This window comes from Blennius ocellaris (genome assembly GCF_963422515.1).
Source record: "Blennius ocellaris genome assembly, chromosome: 16".
In the NCBI taxonomy this organism is placed as follows: Eukaryota; Metazoa; Chordata; class Actinopteri; order Blenniiformes; family Blenniidae; genus Blennius; species Blennius ocellaris.
The window spans coordinates 4490463-4509324 of NC_137665.1; the positions used below are offsets into that span (position 1 = coordinate 4490463).

General features: G+C 41.0%; 2 protein-coding genes across 3 annotated transcripts; both read left to right on the plus strand.

Moving 5' to 3' along the window:
- Window positions 1-7157, plus strand: pih1d1 (PIH1 domain containing 1). Its single transcript, XM_080511214.1, has 11 exons — window positions 1-49; window positions 1444-1553; window positions 2393-2450; window positions 2581-2769; window positions 4903-4964; window positions 5392-5473; window positions 5566-5662; window positions 5746-5772; window positions 5855-5933; window positions 6813-6956; window positions 7041-7157. Exons 2-11 carry the CDS (start codon window positions 1476-1478, stop codon window positions 7074-7076), a joined length of 852 nt encoding a protein of 283 aa, XP_080367340.1. The 5' UTR covers window positions 1-49; window positions 1444-1475; the 3' UTR covers window positions 7077-7157.
- Window positions 7158-8728: 1571 nt separating this feature from the next.
- On the plus strand, window positions 8729-17279 carry tnnt1 (troponin T type 1 (skeletal, slow)). Of its 2 annotated transcripts, XM_080511017.1 has the most exons (14): window positions 8741-8785; window positions 12375-12416; window positions 12628-12657; window positions 12783-12800; window positions 14097-14117; window positions 14583-14601; window positions 14711-14771; window positions 15304-15420; window positions 15553-15630; window positions 15847-15957; window positions 16060-16169; window positions 16588-16678; window positions 16822-16862; window positions 16960-17279. In XM_080511017.1, the coding sequence occupies exons 7-14, from the start codon at window positions 14715-14717 to the stop codon at window positions 17003-17005; spliced, it is 651 nt and encodes a 216-aa protein (XP_080367143.1). In that variant the 5' UTR covers window positions 8741-8785; window positions 12375-12416; window positions 12628-12657; window positions 12783-12800; window positions 14097-14117; window positions 14583-14601; window positions 14711-14714; the 3' UTR covers window positions 17006-17279. The 2 variants fall into 2 exon arrangements, with proteins under 2 accessions (XP_080367142.1, XP_080367143.1); XM_080511016.1 differs by lacking the exon at window positions 14097-14117 and having other exon boundaries at window positions 8729-8785.
- The last annotated feature ends 1583 nt before the right edge of the window (window positions 17280-18862 follow it).

Consider the following 18862-nt stretch of genomic DNA (forward strand, 5'->3'; position numbering starts at 1 on the left):
GTTGCGAAGAAAAGACGTGTTCCCTGCGTCGAGCGGAAACCCGCAAAAGGTAAACTTTGTGTTGCATTTTGTTGACATGGAGGCGCATTACACTTTCAAGCTTAACCGATCCGTCTCTTACAGTATTTGTGAGAGATAACAAGACGTGTTTGGCTTTTGTGCCCGTAAGCTAAAGCGAAGCTAACGCGGTGTTTCGTAGTAACTGGATGCCCTGTTAACTGGTGACCCATTCTTTCTTTCGCGTCCATCGTTGCTTGCGAGTAACAGCTTATGTTAAACAAGGGACTCATAAAATATACGAAACTTTATTGTTAATGCGGTTAAACGGCGTTTGCCAGGACATCGACGCACTCCTGTCTGCCACCCCCCAACATGTGCTGTCGTATGACGGCATTAAAAAGGTACACCTCAGGAAGTCGGTCACCTTTCAACAGGGAGACCAGTTAAACCGAAACACCTTTGTCTCCGCGAACACATTTACTGTTGACTATGAGCAATTGGCAGATACATAAGAAATCAGCAGCTAAAGTGTATGTCTGCACTGTTTCATGAATTGTCCACAATTCTGAATTAGTCGAAAATATGCAACTACATTTAAAACTAGAAATTTCCAGAGGAAGTTTTGGGTGCCTGCCTCTCCTTTAACGTCTCCTTGGCAACAGATGCAGAACTCCTCCTTGAGGTGCCTCTCCCGTCCACCTTTTAGGAACATTTTTTCACAGTTTTATAGGATTTATTTGGAAACGGTTGGCTGTTAACGTCCCAGAGTCGAATTTATTGGTCTTTTGATGATGACGAATCATCACTGAAAATTTCATGCAATTCGAATGAGAAGTGAAAAGTTGCTAAGTTACATACAAATATATATACAAACCAATAAATAAGTAAATGCACGCAGACGAACACATCATTTTTGTTGGTTGCCAAACTTTTGTTGGCGAAGGTAATTAAATGGCCGCCTCAGATAGTTATCTTTGCGCCTTGCCACAAGGCCATGCACAATAAATACATTTAAAAAAAAGGTGTGGATGTGTACTTGTGTTGAAATACATGGGGATAATTACTATGAAACTAGAGCTTATGTAGATTGTATAGTCAATCACAATTGTAGTCTTACATACTTAGATGATGTTATATTGTAATAGTTTGTTGTTTTGACGTTTGCATGTCATTTGTGTTCATTTGTGTGCTTCTGGTCATGGTCAGGCTCATCTGTGTCACATTTATTTAGATTTTGGTGATTTTGGTTCATTCGGTCAACAACGAGATTATGTTGGGTAAACCTTATTTTAAAAACTCCCAAACCAGCTGATGTTAATATTTTTAAACACCTATTCTCAGCCGTTTGTTTGCTTGTCTTGAGTTTTCATATGTTTCAATGTAGTTTCATATTGTGAATTTATGAATGATATTCACCACTGTATTTTTGTAATTCAATCGCAGGATTCATCCACAGGTTTTGGCTCGGTGTCCAGATGACGGACTCTTCACTTCTCAACTCCGAGCTGGAGCTCCAGCAGCAGGAGGAGCTCTATCAACAGCTGCTCTTACAGGTTGGTTTTGCTTTACAGCAAAGGAAAGGACTGTCACACTGTTAAGTGCTGAACTGAGTTACTGAGCTTAGTGTTATTACCTTATTCACTCTTAAGCAATATTACATAGGCCTTGTTCACACTGCAGGGGAATACGGCCCAATTCTGATTTTTTTTTTAATTTACTCACCAGTGACTCATATCCCACCTGTTTTGTGGCTGTGTGAAAGCCCGGATTTCTGATTTCCCAGCAGACCCAGGCCTTGTACATCCGTAGTGCCAATTCTGATATTTTTCTTGGTTGCTGTTTAGATTGTTTCATAGTCGGACTCTGGTGACAGAAAGGCAGCGGTCCTTTGATTTTGTTCCAAATCTTGGTTCTTTCTAAAATTTCTGGAATTTTAAATTCAAGTAGTTTTCTTTTTTTTTTTAATAAATCTAAACCTGTTCATTTGCTGATCATTTTAGGAGCTTTAAAAAGTATTTTCCACATTTAGGAACCTCATGAAATATTGATAATTTCAAGTGAAGGATGAATAGGTGTTTTGAATTTGTATCTGGCTTTTTTTTTTTTGCAAAAACATTGATTGAGTTTGATTGTTATGTCCTGGCATTTTTAAAGAGGAAAACACACGGGGAGTATCACTGCTCTGTACTGGACATACCTGTTACATTCTACTGTGTTTCCTTATAGAAGTTTCATTAGTTTAATATTGCTAAGGCATCCTTTAAGGATAGACTAGCGATTTAGAGTTTCTGCACACTGGGGAAAAACCAGAGATCTTATTTGACATAGATCATGTTTTTGCCGACTGTAAGTCATTAAATAAGTACAACTAACTTTTATAAATTTTTTCTAGACGATGGGACAAATGCAGACTGAAAATCCAGACTCCAAAGTAATCCGACCACAACCTGGTAAGGAGTTTGTCTAAATCTCTTTTTTCAGCCACAGCTGAAAGTTTAGCCAATAATGGAAGTGCTTATTTTTGTTTCTTTTCTTTTTTCTTCTCCATTCTATAAATGTTCTTTTAAAAACTTTTCCCAGGAATGTGTGTGAAGACTCTGACTGAGCCAGACAAGCAGAAAGTCTTCATCAACATCTGCCAGTCCCACGCCGTCCCTCCTCCACCAGAGCTCTGCAAGGAGGAGCTGATGGAGCTGCTCCAGTCAGACGATCCCAGCGGCTACAGAGTTCCCATGAGCCTCGGCGAGCCGCACACAGAAGTGGACAACAGTATGTACCGAAGTCCGATGATGATGCGCTACACATGTCCAAAATGTTCACACTTTATAATCGTGTGGAGGAGTTAAGTGAAAATATAGATTTTATACCTGCTTCACTCATCAAATAGTGAAATATGTGCAAGTTTAGTGAGAATGTTGTTTCTAAAATAAAATGTTCCTTTTGGCAGAATATAATCACACATTTTGTCTTCTCGGGTCAAACTGATTTAAAAAAAAAAAAAAAAAAAAAAAAAAAAGGAAAAGTACACACGTCCCTCAATTCTGTATTACTGTGTTTCTTGTTCTCAGCGAGAACGACTCTTTAGACTTTAAGAACCCTCTGTAGTTTCACGGGAGCACGAGTGTCAGTTTATTTTCCGTTTTGTCATTGAACATTTCAGTGATTCCCACTGGACAAGAATAATCTAAGCATAAAAGACCCTCAAGAACAAGCAATTCTTTCTGAGTGACGGTCTTTTCTCTGCTGGTTCGCCTCACGCTGCCGGAGCTCATGGTGACATTGACATGTTCATCATGACTTGTTGATCCAAAGCATTCTGGATGTTTTGCTAATCTTTTTGTTGTGTGTCATGTCCCTGTTTAGACCTGTCATTTCCGTTTCAAAATCATGATACTGGAGTCTTGGCATCATGACAAATATGTAAACAAATCCTCTGTTGCCACAGCAGTGAGTGTATAAAGTCCATGTCATCTGAGCTCCTTTAACAATCTACAGGTAGCATTTGGCTCGGGCTTTGATTTTATTGTTTCCTTTTTTTTTTTTGGCTTGTCAGGCCCAGGAGAGCAGTTCCTGCTGCTTGCCGATACATCATTTCAGCAGACTTGTTACGTTGCAGCTCGCCGCAGTGCCAAATGGCTCAGCTAAACCTGGAGTGACCGTTTCTCTGTGGGGATGCTGAAATCCTTGTTTTGTTCATTTTTGTCAGTGGTTTATAACCTGTGGTTCGGGACACAATTAATGTTAGATAAGTTCCTGTAAATTTCGTGATTCTTGAGTGTCGACAGGCAGAGAGCAGAGTCGATGAGCTTCTTCTTCATAAACTCGGTGCGTGTTCTGGGGGAAGAGGCAGATGAGACATTTAAAGAGCGCAAACTGGATCTTAGACTTAGTCTTAAAGTGAGGTACAGTATCTGCAGGGGTATTATAGGAGCAGCCCAATAATTGATCCTGAGCCGGGAAGTGAGCATCACAGGCGGCTTGCATTAGTCCAGTGGAAGCTGTTTGTTTCATGTCGTCGATGTCAACAGCTTCAAACCTCTTTCAACTGCAACAACGCGTAAATCTTCTTAATGGGACTCGCCGCGAGCTGAGGGCAGAGTCTGAGACAAATTAAGGATGTGTGAAGGAGTTGCTGTGAGACGTTGCAGACTTGACTCTCTTCTTTGGCCAAATCTGAACTGTACACACGTGGAGAAATCTTATTGTCCTATTGGATATGAAACACAAGCAGTTAGTATGCACGCTGGCGATTTGTCTGCACATTAACGCTCTTCTCTTGAGTTTTAGTCAGATATTTGTAAATGTGTTTGAAGGACGTCTCTGCCAAATCGCACGTCACTGGTTTTGTGGGCCCCCGAGGCGGCGCCTGCCTCGAAACCCGAGATTGTTGAGAGACGCCAAAAACACAAACTGAACAACAGAATGTCTCTACGGAAGAAGTGTATTCCGAAAAAGCTCTGATGTACCCTTAAAACATTCCCTGTGTGGCTCTGAAAGCACAAGCCAGACATGCTGAATGAGCAGGAATGCAGCCCAGATGAATCTGGTGGTTGCCTGGGAAACCGTGTCAAGCAAGCTGAGGCCAAACAGAGCCATGTGTATTCCCTCAAGCAGAAAAGCATCTGCAGGATTATTGAGAATATCTGCAGATTGAAAGACATCATGCAGGAGCAGAAATGTTGTTGCTGTTTTTTTTTTTTGTTTAGGGGGGGGGGGGGGGGGTTTGTTTGTTTTTTTAGTTTCGTTTGCGTAAGCCATGTGGAAACATGATTCTGGCTCCCTTTCAACGCTTGCAAACCAACTCGGTCAACATCTTTATATTCCTGAATTTACTTTCCTTCTGTGATACAGAACTCTATAAAGCATTTAAAAGAAATCCAAATCTTTGCGGGTGTGTTCCAGGCTCTCAGGGCTGCACGGCGTACGACGTCGTCATCAACCAGGACTTCTTCCAGAAGTGTCAGGTGGGTTTGTGCTTGAGCAGGCTTGTCTTGTTTCACATAACGTGCAACAGTTAAAAAAAAATCCAACTTCAGGAACACATTTCTCATAGGAGCCAAAGGTCGGTTGTGCCTTTACCAAGATGAACATAATGTTAGTTAACATGGAGGAAAGCGTTTGTTGCATGTGCCAAACTTTTCAAAAACAAAACATATATTGCGCAATGGATGAAACGCATTTTGGCAAGCCTGTTTAGACTTTCCACAGGATGGAGAATAATGTCAATAATAAACCCCAACAGTTTATGTCTGGGCAGGTCAAATTTATTTATTTTATTTTTTTGACACACCTGAGTACATTTTGTTTCTGATTGTTCCATAAATGCTGAATGTGAGATTTAAATGGTCACACGTATAATATGATCTCTGTGTTTTTGATTGTGTCTTGTAGAAGGATCCGTTATTCCATCAGTTCATTATTCTCGTGTGTGTAGAAGGTTTAGAGAACAAATACAATCTGGAGCTGAGTCGAGGTATGTGTTTGTGAGGTATGTGTTTGTGTGTATAAGTGGGGGGGGGGGCATGCTGGGAGTAGTACACACACTACACATCTGTGTCGTTGCAGACTGGAAAGTGCTGAAGAATAGGAAGTTTTTGGGTTCCGTCGGCGAGCAGAACATCCGGACAAAGAGCAAGCCGGTGATCGAGGAGCTGCAGCCTCAGTGCGTCCCTCTGAAAGTACTTCCTCCATGCTGAAATCTCTGTCTCTGACTTTTTTGTTTTGTTTTGTTGTGTTCCCCTACAGGGAGAGTAAAGCTGCTCCTGCCAAAAGGTGAGCGCTTTCACACTGTGTCTTATTGCAAAGCACAGCGTGTGGAAAAAAAACCCTGACATCTCCTCTCACTGTGCGGCAGACCAGAGTTCACGCTGCTGGTGGAGCCCCCTGCTGGAGATCCCGAGTACCTCGTTGCTGAAATCAGACTCCCTGGATTGGTGAGACACACGCCACGTCTACTCTGCACTCCACCTCACTAACATTGTTGTTTTTGTCAATCTGATTGATTAACGTCTAATTGACACATTATATAAACATCACATGTAGCAATTAAATTGATCCACTGGTTAATATACATCAAGTTTATCATCTGATTCAGTGTATTAAATCCCATAATGCTTTGTATTCTGACGCGTGCACACGATCCCATATCCAGCTTTAGCTCGAAGTCACCCATACTGAAAATAAGATGTAGACTGTCTTGTGGACTTGGTTAAAGAAGTCACTATTGCAAACTTTACATCCGTCAAGACTTTGAAGGTCCAGCGTTGTTTCCTGCCTCGACTGTTAACGCCAAGCATGAAGTGTCAGGTGGTGGCTTAACGTAACAGACAAGCAGAAAGTGCACTTTCAAGTACTGATCACAGAGAGAGTTTCACCACCTCCAAACCGATTGTAATTTCACTCAGATAGGGCCTAATGATTTATAATAATAATAACAATAAATTGTAATATTCCACTATTGTCCTGTGCCAACAGAAAACCCTGAATATTTTCTCTCATATATACAGTATATCTGATCCCATCGATTCTCTTCATATGTATCAGTTGTTATGGGTACAAAAATCAAGCCTGAAGTTAAATCGGTGTTCCCTTAAATTTAACAATCTGCAGTGAAAAACAGCGGGCAGTTGACTGAGACCTTAGTACGTGTCTAATTTGTACTAAACAATTCAAGAATGTGGTGCAAAAATAGGTCTCTCATGTCCTCATTTGTCACACGAGCTGCCTCCTCCCGTCACATCGCATCATTCAAAGTGCCCGGAGTTAGAATCCTGTAACCGAGATTCAGACGCCTGATCTTGTCTGACGCTCAGCCGTCGTCTCGCTCGCTGGTTCTGGATGTCGGAGAGGATCGCCTGGTGCTGACAGCGCGACCCTCGCTCTTCCATCTCGACGTCTTCCACCAGTTCCTGGTCGACCAGGACAGCAGCGTGGCGCAGTACAACAGCAGCACGCAGGCGAGCAAACACCCGTGAGATCACGCTGTCGGAGGAACCTTTATAAATGTGTCACCTCGCATGTTTTTCTTTTCTTCTTCACAGATCCTCACAGTGACGATGCCCGTCGCGTCGTCATAGAACTCCAGGAGTCATTTCCACATATTTATTTCACTTAAATATATATATTGTCATAATAAAGCAGGTTTTTTTTGGGACAAATTGTTCTGTGTTGTTTAAAAAAAAAATTTGATCTCTTGTAAAGCATCTTCCTTACTGGTCTATAGATTATTTTGCTCAAAATTTGCAGATGTGAAATCAAAGCATCCCACCCCCAAAATGGCAGTCAAATCAAAGTATTTGCCTCTATATGTTACAAATTCTCACATTACATAACCTTTTAAATGTGATCACTCACAGAGGCAGCTGTGACTGATGGTCTCCAGATCTTAACTCTGGTCAGTCCAAGTGTCCTTGTGCACAATTCCAATATCTGTGTTTGACCAATCTGTTAAGATATTAGTCCCAATAAATAATTTCAACTGTGATAATATTGCAGTTGACGTTGGTTTTATGACTATGCTGAACACATGTATGCTATTTTTAATGTCATTTTTTTACTGTTCACTCTGGCAGTTTTGTTATGACGAGATGATGCTCTGGATCTTTCCAGTGACTTGCAGACGTTCAGCTGTGTTTAAGATTGAAAATACATCTGTAGATACAGGCTAATATTGATGTTACTCATTTCCCAGGAGGACTGAGTTGATTCAGGATTGATGAGCTGCTTTTTCTCCTAACGGGCGATTAGCGAGATAGGGGGTCAGGACCCAAAAGCAAAACCAATTTCAAAATAAAAGTCATCTTCATTAGATCCAATTAGTTTCGTGATGACTGATTTACCAGGAGGCATGAGAACTACAAATAGTGTTATAACCTCATAATAGCAATACTTAACGAACCTATGATTAACTAGTCAGAAGTTAGATTAGCATACTACTGTATAATGCATAATTTACGACAGTGTTTTAAAGATGACTGCTATACTGATATTTTTTTGCTACTCGCAGCCACAAAGCCTGTAGAAATTCCTCACCAAGCCTGTTATTTCTCAGTGTGTCTCACATTCCCCCACTGAGAACTTGAGGAGCCCCAGAGAATCCCCAAGTAATCCTGAGTGATACAGAAGCTTGTGAAGGAAGTTGTTTGGTCTTGTACTCAAGAAACACTTTTTGTCCGTGATCTTCCTCTTCGGATCATCCAGCTCTTCTGTGGCTCTTTCAGGCCGACTACCTCTGGTGACAGACTGACTAACGTTACATAGCTGTCGATAAATGACAGAATAGAAAGCCAGTCACTTCTCACAAATAGCCTCCCTCCCTCCCTGCAGCTCCTCTCTGCCAGCTTTCTCTCCCTCCGTCCGTCGGTCACTCCCTCCCCCTTGGTTTTTGTCGTACCCCGCTCCACCTGCCCTGCGGCAACCCTCCATTTGTCCGGTGAGGTCATCCCTCTGTTTTATCTAATCCAGCGAGGTGCTCATCTTTCTGCCTCCACTTAATCCACCCGTGGCCCCCAGCCCTGGCCACACACACACACACACACACACACACACACACACACACACATCTGCACGTTCGTGCGCACGGACTCGCAGTTATTCTTGTATTGTACACTCAGATGCTCGGTAATTCCCACAGCATGCATACCCACATACTCATTCAGATGGCACACATGCATGCTCATGATGCCTCGCCGCCTCTCGGTATAAAACACACCATGCCTGCACATGTAGCCATTCTCTTGGCCCTCTGTCTGTCTCCTGGGTGTCGTGATCCCACGTCGTCATACAGGTACGTCACTTCATCTGATATTTGTTGGATTTCTTCTCATGGAGTGGTATTACAAGGAATTGTGTGCAAACGCAAGTGCGTTTTAATGATAATTTTTTGCAGGTCCTAAATAATGGAGCGTCCGTAAGATTTGGCAAGATTAAGAAGTACAATATCACGGTAGTTTACAAACTTGCTTGTAAAGTCAAAATTGCTAAAATATTATATTTTCACCCCTACCAAAATGCCAATACTTAAAAAAAAAAAAAAAAAGTTCCTTTTTAAAACAGGAGTTTAATTCAACAAATTCAACATATTCCCCACAGTTCCATGGCTCAGGTGGCTCAAGTTGGCCATCAATGGTGTGCGAGCATCTAACATCAAAATTACTATGTAAATGTGACCGTTCATATAAATTGCATTGCGACTGATGCAGTAAATAGTGCTTTGTAAGTAGAGGCAGCCCTCGAGGTCTTCATTGCAAATGTTTAAGATACCGAGTCCAGGTTAGCCAACTTTAGCACCATTAAACAGGGGATTGCACAAATGTTAGCTGTGCAGTTGAGGGTGTGTATACATGTTGTGCATTCACAGTGGCTGGCCAAGGTTGTCGTCTAATTAATGACTTCTTTTTCGTTCAATCTCAAGTGAGAGATGTCCGTCCTGCTTCTGTTTCTGTGTGCTGCAACAGAATGCTTTTCTCATTTGCCATAATATATGGTGTCAAAGGATAAAGACTCAGAATGCATGTATGGACTCCCCAACGGTTCCGTTGAATTGCTCATAACAACATGATCAAGACAAACAATACATTGGAATATTATCACTTCCTACTCACCCTCTGCCTATAGGCAAACAGTCCTTACACCAAAATACACTCAAAACACTTCATACAACTTAAACCAAAGACTGGTTGGTCATTTTTATTTACTGGGGAAAGTGTACTATCGTGACATCAATATAATTCAAAGGACCCTTCAAATGAATACACCATTATATTTTTATCTCCACTCTATACTCTCTTCAGCCTATGAATAGAATACAATAGTCTGTCCTGCACTAATGAGGTATTGTTGCACATCCCTTCTCCTGAGCTCCACCCGCACACCAACTTTGCTGTCCTTGACTAAAATTAACCCCACTAAGGCCTGCACCCGTTGCCCACTGGAACTTGACTCTTCTGCTAAACCCCCTGGCTTGCTCATGCCTCTCCCTTCATTTAGCTCCAAATGGGCATTTTCCGACTGTTCCAACAGAGGTGTTGAAATGTCCGTCTCTCATTCGTCCATCCATCTGTCACGTCTCGCCAACCAGCCTCTCAGTGTCCATCCAGCCATCCATCCTTTAGCCGCCTTAACAGAATATTGTCATGCTGCCAGTAGAGAAAGTAATGAAGTCCACGTCGCTTGCCAAAGTCGGATGGAGAGGTGCGATCAGGCCACCCAGGAAAATGTACCTCTTTGCCCTCGGGGCAATGTAGTCAAGGACCTGGACCAGCTCTACTGGTTTTTCCCAACCCAACCCAAAGTGTGAAGCCTTTCATCCCTTGAAATAAATGGATTTAACTGCCTGCACTCACATACTCTTCTTATTAGTCATTGCCTCAGTTTCTTGATGACAATAACTGACTCAGGATACACATTGATACGGCAAAGAACCTTTCCACATGGCCCAGCTTTCTCTGTTTATCCTCTCCTCCGTGGATGTTTTTGTCACCCTATCCCCGGAAAAAAACCAAAAAAAACCCCACATCATATATTGTTTTCGTGAACCCCTCATGAAGGACTCTTGATACTGTCCATTCATCGTTGCAGGAAGCTGAAGGATGTCTCAGCTAATAAAGAGGAAAAAGGCAGGGTACACAGTGGACAGTTGGTTGGCATTTTCTGTGATATGAATCTTTTAAAGGCCTATTGTAAGTAGACTAACCCATTTAAAAGTGAAGCCTTTAAACTACTGCCAAGGGCCTAGTTTGGCCCATGGTCCTTTATAAATTGGCCCATAGCTTATTCTAAAATTATAATGGAATATATCCCACACATAAATTTGCACATGGCTGTATTTAAAGGTCTTGATTTCACAGGAAACTTGTTTATGTATTCATTTTGAGTCTGCTGGATTATAGTAACGGTGTGTTTGCAGGTCTGAGCAATTTACACCTAAGCATTTACTTGACTTTTCCTTTGGGATTCTTAATGGACTTGTGTTAATGTATTTCTTTGTAAATCTCTGTGAATTGCCTTGTATCTGAATGGTGCTATAGAAACACATCCGCCTTGCTTTGGACAAAGTAGCTTTTTGAGAAAACAATGATTAAGGAAAAAAAAATATTACCGTCGATCAGAAATGGCACAACCATAGCCACACAAGATAACAAGTGAGTACATGGCCCTGCCTAGAGTATATTTTCTGATTGCGCGCTTCATTGGAAAAAAGTTTGGACACCCCGGCTTTAAACTGTTCCCAACACTCAGATGTGGCGGGAGAACGTGATGACAAAGGTTGTTGGACGAGAGACGCGAAGGAAATTCTATCCCGCCCCGGTGTTTAGTGTTTGACCTCCATCACATTCTCACCTGTTGACGCTCCATCAATCTCCTCACATCTCCTCCCGCCTGCCAGGAAGGTGTCAATGCACCCCGGGACTGTGAATATCAGTCCGCGCGTGGTTTGATGTCGGAACAATGGCAGCTCAACGGGACAATGAGTATTGCGTGTTTTCCTATCTCCAAAGCGACTAATCGCTGAACGACCACAGGCTCTGGCCACCTGTGTTTTCGTGGCGATGCCTCCCTCATACCTTCACATCTGCGATATATAATGTTACAGAGCTGCTTTTTGATACACGGTGTCAAGAGCAAGTGTACTCCTTAAGGTCTCGCTCTTTTCAAGGATCCCTTATAAAATATGAAGTGATCTACATATATATTGAATTTAAATAGAGACAATAACAATGTGCTCAACCAAAAATACTGGAAGGATTTTTTTAGTCCCAATTAGTTTGGAGGTCAAAGTAGGAACTACCTTGCAGCTTAAATACATTATGGACCTTTATGAGAAGATAGAAATTATAATACAGTCTAAGAGATGCTACTGACCCACATGATCAGAATATTGAACCAAAACTCTTATAGCTCGTAGCTCCAGTAGGTACAGGTTCACCATGTTTCCCCAAATCATCCATACTTTAAAAATCAAACCACTGCCATTTTGTGTCAGTCGTAATCTGAACACTGATGAATTAATGTATATATTCTTTTATATATTTTTGTTTTCTTCGAAAGCTCAGTGGAAAACAAAACAATCACTCGGGAGGTTTCTGTTGTCGTGAGGTTGTAAGTTTAACCTCTTCGCGCTTCACTTTCAACTTGTTTAAGTGTAAATTTTGTTCATTGGTTCGATTATCATCCATCTTCCAGAGACTGATAATGACTTTGCCGCTCTGCAGTCCTCGGATTATCATAACAATGCTAATTTGTACTGTCACTTTCTCACTCAAAATCTGGACATATGTGTTTTTGCCTTAATGTCAGCTTTCCCTGAGCTCCGATAAAATAACTTAAATGTCGGTATTAACTGTGATCATGTTATTTTGTTTTCTCTATTGCAGCCATGTCAGATGTAGAAGAGGAATACGAGTGAGTGGAACACTGTTTGATATTATATATTATGCCTGTGTTTGATTTTACATTTTAAATAGATTTTTGAGATTTATTGATGAATATGTTTATCTTCTCCCCGTCTCGTCTCTCCAGGGAGCAGGCAGAGGGTAGGTTCAGTCAGACACTCAAATATTCAGTGACGAGACTTGAAGACATGTGGGTTAGAATCTGACCTGTTCCTCGCTGTGTTTCTTCTCTCAGAGGAGGAGGAGGAGGAGGAAGATGGAGGAGGTAAGGTCACAGAGATGTTCTTCAGTGTTCACTGCGTGAACGAAAGGTGATCTTTCCACTAACTGACCTTCCCCATTTTACTCTGCTTCTCCACCGGCTGATTGCGTCTGGGTCCGGGCGTTCAGAGCAACATGAATATCAAGGTAACGCGACACCATCATTGGACACAAACTTCTATTTAGCCTAAAAAATATAATGATGAAAGCTGAGCAAAAAGCTGAAGCCTCTAAAGGTTCTATCGTACCCAGTAAATGAGCTTTAACTAGCTTCCCCCAATCTTAGGTGTCTGGTCTTGTCTTCTCTTTGGTGTTTTACTGCTTTTCAGCTGTCAACTCCTGTACACACTTCCTGTTCAACATGCCAGTTTCGTCCCTAATTTTTCAAAAGTCTTGTCAGTTTGTCGCCTCCATTGTTTTGCTTTGTCATTTTATTGGACCATCAAGCCCAGTTATGTAACGTATAACAAACACCCAGCCTCAGCTGGTGTGTAGTTTCATGTATGTAATCAGAATGATATCGTTTTTCTCCAACTGTCACCTTCACTGCTGCTTGACAAAACTTTGAAGCTTCACCTTTCATCTGCATTGTGTTTTCATACACAAAGTTCCTGTTAGAACATATGCCACTTTGCGAATTGTAAGGATAAACCCGTACGTCATATTTGAGCACTTTTTCACTTCCATGTCCACTTAGTACTTCCCGTTTCAGCCGGTATATTAAAGGCACAAACACTCCAAATGGAAAATGAATATGAGAATCATACAGTATTCACTGTCACAACCACTATTGTCCTATTTCAAAATGTGTTTTTCCTTGAAGTATTATACATTGCTTTATTCGTTTCTGCATCTGCAACCATTGTATGTGTGCAACGTGACATTATATGTGTGACAATCACATTATATTGTCATTTACATATGAGATGTTTCTAACTAAGATGTTTTCTAGGGACTAAAGGCACAAGTCATGATTTGGCCCATTTATATTTTTCCACTGAACAGTATCGACATTGAATTTTGACAGTTAAATGAATAGTTAGTTGACGGCAATAGTTGGGATGCTGTTCAGAGGACCTTTATTAATTTGGATGATGGAAGATGATAGTTTGAGAATATGTCAGTCAGCTCAGCACCACCAGCACCATTAAAGCGGTTGGTCAGTGTCTGAGGTTTAGACGGGCTGCTTGCTGGATTTAGTTGCCATATATAAACAAAGCTACTTCAGCTGTTTGTGCTATTAATGCTAAGCTAAGCTAACCAGCTGCAAAGTTAGATACACGGTAACAGCTCAGACATGTGAGCGGTGTCAGTTTCCCAAATGACTTTCTACGAGTTCACATCTCACCCACAATTCACAATTGTTTTTCTCATCGTCTCACTTTCGACGTCGTTTGCCATCCATCCATCTTTCATTCCGTTTTTATGTGGCCGGTCCGTCAGATCAAGATGCCCAGGAGGAAGGTGAGAGTTGTTAGAAGTGTGTGATTCCCTGATGTGGTTAAAAACCTGCTTATTTCCTCTTTAAACTCAGTGGCACAATTGCCAAATTAATCACCCAATTGACAAAATGTTGGTCTTCCCCTTACATATACCTTTCTGGACTCCCCTCCTTTTAACAACAATCCTGCAAAGTGATTTAATGTCCTGAATTATTCTTGTCGAAACACTGTTTTTAAATGTCTTTGGTCAGATGTGAAGATACACACGTACGTGTAAGACAAAGGTTTAATGTTTTATAATAACAAAAAAAACACCCTTGTTTTGTGTCACGTTGTCTTTTCTGTCCCATGCTTGCTGTGCTTTTTATTCATCGCAAACATTATTTACTGAACCTCTGGTCCCTTCACACACCTTTTTCGAATAACATTTATTTAGTCATATGGTTGTTGTTTTTTTTTATGCTAATTTTGTATCTTTATTCCACAGAAGAGCGTCCCAAACCCAAGTATGTTGACTCACGGTTTTCTTTTTGGTTTTGATATTTTGACACAAATACTACGTCTTTTGCATTTGTTTTACTCAAGTTTGGACTTTTTTTTATATTTCTTCCGCAGACCGATGGCGCCACAGCTGGCTCCTCCAAAGATTCCTGAAGGAGAAAGAGTGGATTTTGATGTAAGTAATAGAAAATCGGTTGATGTCAGGCGGTCGAGCATCTTTTAAAAGGCAATTACCAATAACTAATCTTCCTGTGAATTTACACTTTAAATAAGTGACGTAAATCAATCAAATTCTGAAGAACACAATGTAATTTATTAACTTAATTCACCTGTGTCTCCGTGAGCGTACCAATAAACATATTCCTACTCAAACTTCTGATATACATGATTCCTCTGACTGCATTACAAGGCACTGTTAATCTGCTCGATCTCATCAGCTCCTGGCCTCTTCACACTACTGCATCTCGCCTCCAAATTGACCTCAACACTAGCCAACGAGAACCAAGATGAAATTCAGTAATGATCTTTTCAATGTAGTGGAAGTTCAGGTGACGGCAGCCGATAATAGGAATCACCTTATTAATGTGCCTCGCAGTCCGAGATGCTTTGATTTTATTAATTGAACTTTGGCTTTGACAACATCTTAAGTCTCACAATTTTCACTCTTCTCGGGTCCAAACTATAAAAACGTTGTCTTTTCCCACCAGGACATCCACAGGAAGCGTATGGAAAAGGACTTAACAGAGCTGCAATCCCTGATCGATTTGCACTTTGACCAGCGGAAAAAGGACGAAGAAGAACTCATTGGTCTCAAAGACCGAATTGTGAGTTCACTTTCATAAAACGTGTTAAAAAAACAAAAATCAGTAAATAAATACGTATGTAGTGCTATGCACCTCAGCAATAGGCATATGTGCTTAAGAAAGTCATGTTGTCACCGGTTTGCTTCCTTTTAGGAGCGCCGTCGGTCAGAGAGAGCTGAGATCCAGAGGGTGCGAGCAGAGAAGGAGAAGGACCGACAGAACAGGATCCAGGTAGCAAGAAAACGTACTCACCAAGAATGTTTGTCAAAAAAATAGGATTTTGGAATACTGCCATTAAATCTGAAACAGGCGTCTCAATAAGACACCCAAGAAGAGTACCTGGTACAAAGAGCTAACTTTGCTCATTTTTCAACCTGAGCAAGTTTATGCAGATGTTGGGGTTGTTTTTTCCCCTCTTTGTTCAGCATTTTCTTCATCCTCCTATAGGAGGAGCGTCACAGAAAAGAAGAGGAAGAGGCCAAGAAGAAGGCTGATGATGAAGCCAAGAAGAAGAAAGTCCTCTCTGGCATGTCAAACTTTGGAGGTTTCCTCGCTAAGGTCAGACACTTGCTGCTATTATAATAAGCCATGATGACGAGGACAGTGTGGATAAAATGATGATGCAGACGATGAGTGGATTGTGTGTTTTTTTTGCTGCAGTCTGAATTGAGGAGGGGAAAACGCATGACAGGCAGAGAGATCAAGAAGAAGACTCTGACTGATAGACGGCAGTCGCTGGGCGTCGAACACATGAGGGAGGATGCACTCAAGTAAGTCCTTTAAAATATTTATTAATCCCTATAAATTGTCATTTTATCACCACAAATTGTATTCTTTTGTTATAAGCTACCCCTATCTTGTAAGATGTGGCTTCAATAAGATTTAATTGTCCTTCCTTACATGACTTTTACTCAAATCATCAAATTTCTCAACTCAAGTTGGTGCATTCACTGCAGAGGACGTCAAACAACGACAGGCTACATTGGCTTTGTGACTCGACACTTGAAAAACAAAACATAGGCATGAGTTAGCTGCTGCTTTTATTTACCAGTAACTGCGGCAGAAAATATATTTAAAAACTCTGTCAGTATGATGGGACAGGTGTTACAGTTGAAACATGAGTTTGCTCATAATTTGGAATAGAAAACCAAGAGTTCCTTTTCTAAATTACTTGTTTGTGTTTTTCAGGGAAAAGGCCCAAGAAATGTGGAACTGGATCTACCAGCTGGAATCGGAGAAGTTTGACTTCATGGAGCACATGAAGCATCAGAAATACGAGGTATTATATATATATATTTTATTTTATTTTAATTAATTAATTAATTAATTTTTTTGTACTTCATGAAAAAGAATAAAATAAAAACAGTAATGCTTAATAGAGCTTTCAACATTCATGTGTTCCCACCTTTGTTCCTCCTGCAGATCATTGTGCTGCTTAACAGAATCCAACATGCTCAGAAATTGTAAGTACTTCATAAAAGTATTTGGAACTGTTTGATTTAACTCTCCCTTTGGCAGCACCTCTTTTCTTACATCTGTCCCCCTGTCTTCCTCCTTCAGTAAAAAAGTCCACGGCAAAGGGAAGGTGGGCGGTCGTTGGAAGTAAAGCCAACAAAAACCACAAAAAAACACACACGTACACAACTATGAATCTACATAAGATAGCAGGCTAAAACATGACATTTTAAGAGTTATACTTTTCTTCTCCATTGTTCTCCTATGTCTGGGTCCTCCTGCACACCGGTGGATATTGTCTCTGATGTATTGATAATAAAACGACATGCACTCCTCACTGTTCTCATTTGTCCTCACTGTGACTGTGACTGTGAAGACGAGGAACATTATATCAAACAAGTTGAAAATAAAACGCTGAAATTGCATTTTCTCCCTGAGTTATTGTACATGTGACGGAAACCTTGCTGGAATGCACAATTTAATACTTATGTTATGACATTTTGTATACAGCCTTTTCCTTAATTGACTTAATGTCCTTAAACTCCCGGTGCTCATCACAAACATGGTGAATGACGCTCTGATCTAAAAGCTTCTGCATGATCTTGATGGCTGTGTCTCAATCTGAGGCCTCCTTGTGCTGATTTGGATGAATAGTGACTCTAATTTAGCTGTAGCTGTAATTAAGGGAATTAACGGCAAAATGCTAAGCTCAAGATTGTTAGGTGACCAAAAACACAGCTCATGATATTGTTTCGTGAGCATTATGAACTTTGGTAGATTGTACTCGTGTGAATCCAGGGTGTATTCCACAGTGAGAGGTGATTTTCATTTTGAACCCAGCACCATCTGGCTTTAAATGCCACGACAATTACACTATTGCACTCTCTAAACCTCTTTCATGACACCTTTATTAGGCCAGTCAAGAGTACCCATCCCACATTCCTTCATGGGTTATTCCACACCCACACTGACGATTAATTAATTACAGCCATGGACTATGGACTGAGGACTATGGCAATGAATACACGAGTAAAACACTGAGATGGAAGCTTCTCCAATTTATTTATGAGAGTTCTTCACTGTGTCAAAGTTGTGTGAATCCTGCATGTGAGCATGCTGCAATACACTACATCTCCTAAACACAACCGGATGACAATATTTCCCCTCCAAGTATTGAAATGAGTGCCTTATATGGGGTTAATACCACCTCCTCTCACAGCTGTTGACTGGTATTTGTGCACTTGAACACAGTGTGATTGTTGTCCTGCCAGCATAGTACATCAAATCTGCAGGTCTCCGGTTTACAGGGAAGAAGACTCTCTTAGTGGTGACGCATCAACAGATGTTAATAGCTGCACAGTAGCCTATCTGGAATGTTGTTGTTGGATTCAATATGAGCATGTAAGCATTAGTGTTAGATTTCAGATTCATCACAGTCTGTTTCACTTGTCAAACTATCAACAGCCACTTGCACTCTCATCCGAGAATTGAGGAGACGACAGAGAGTGTGGCAGAAGGAATATTCAGCCGCCTATTGTACTTTCTTCAAGTCAACGTTTGAGCATTTCGCAACCAACACAGAGTACAAACATACCACACATGAAAGGTCTGAAAGGTAGAATAATAAAGTTGAAATTTCAAGTTACTTTGTCCTTATCTGTTGCTGTTCCCATGTGTTGGAGGAGGAAGACATTACAAACATGTTGCTCACCAACACCAGGGGTAGCCACCTCTGTCCTATAGGGGTTAAAGTAGCTCTCTATTTGCTCTAATTGTCCCCATTCTACTCAGAGCCAAGTGCGCCCTCGCATGGCTAAACAGAGTCATTGCAATCGGATGAAACGAGACACCATCAGTTTTTGCCTACAACTCATTAAAAATCACCAGAGTCATTTCAAAAATTGGGACAATAATGAACCAGTGTTACCTTTGCCTCACTTTACATCCAGGTTTAAGTATTTTTTCTACCCTTTAAGGTTAAATTGGTGTCATTTCTCTTGATATCAAA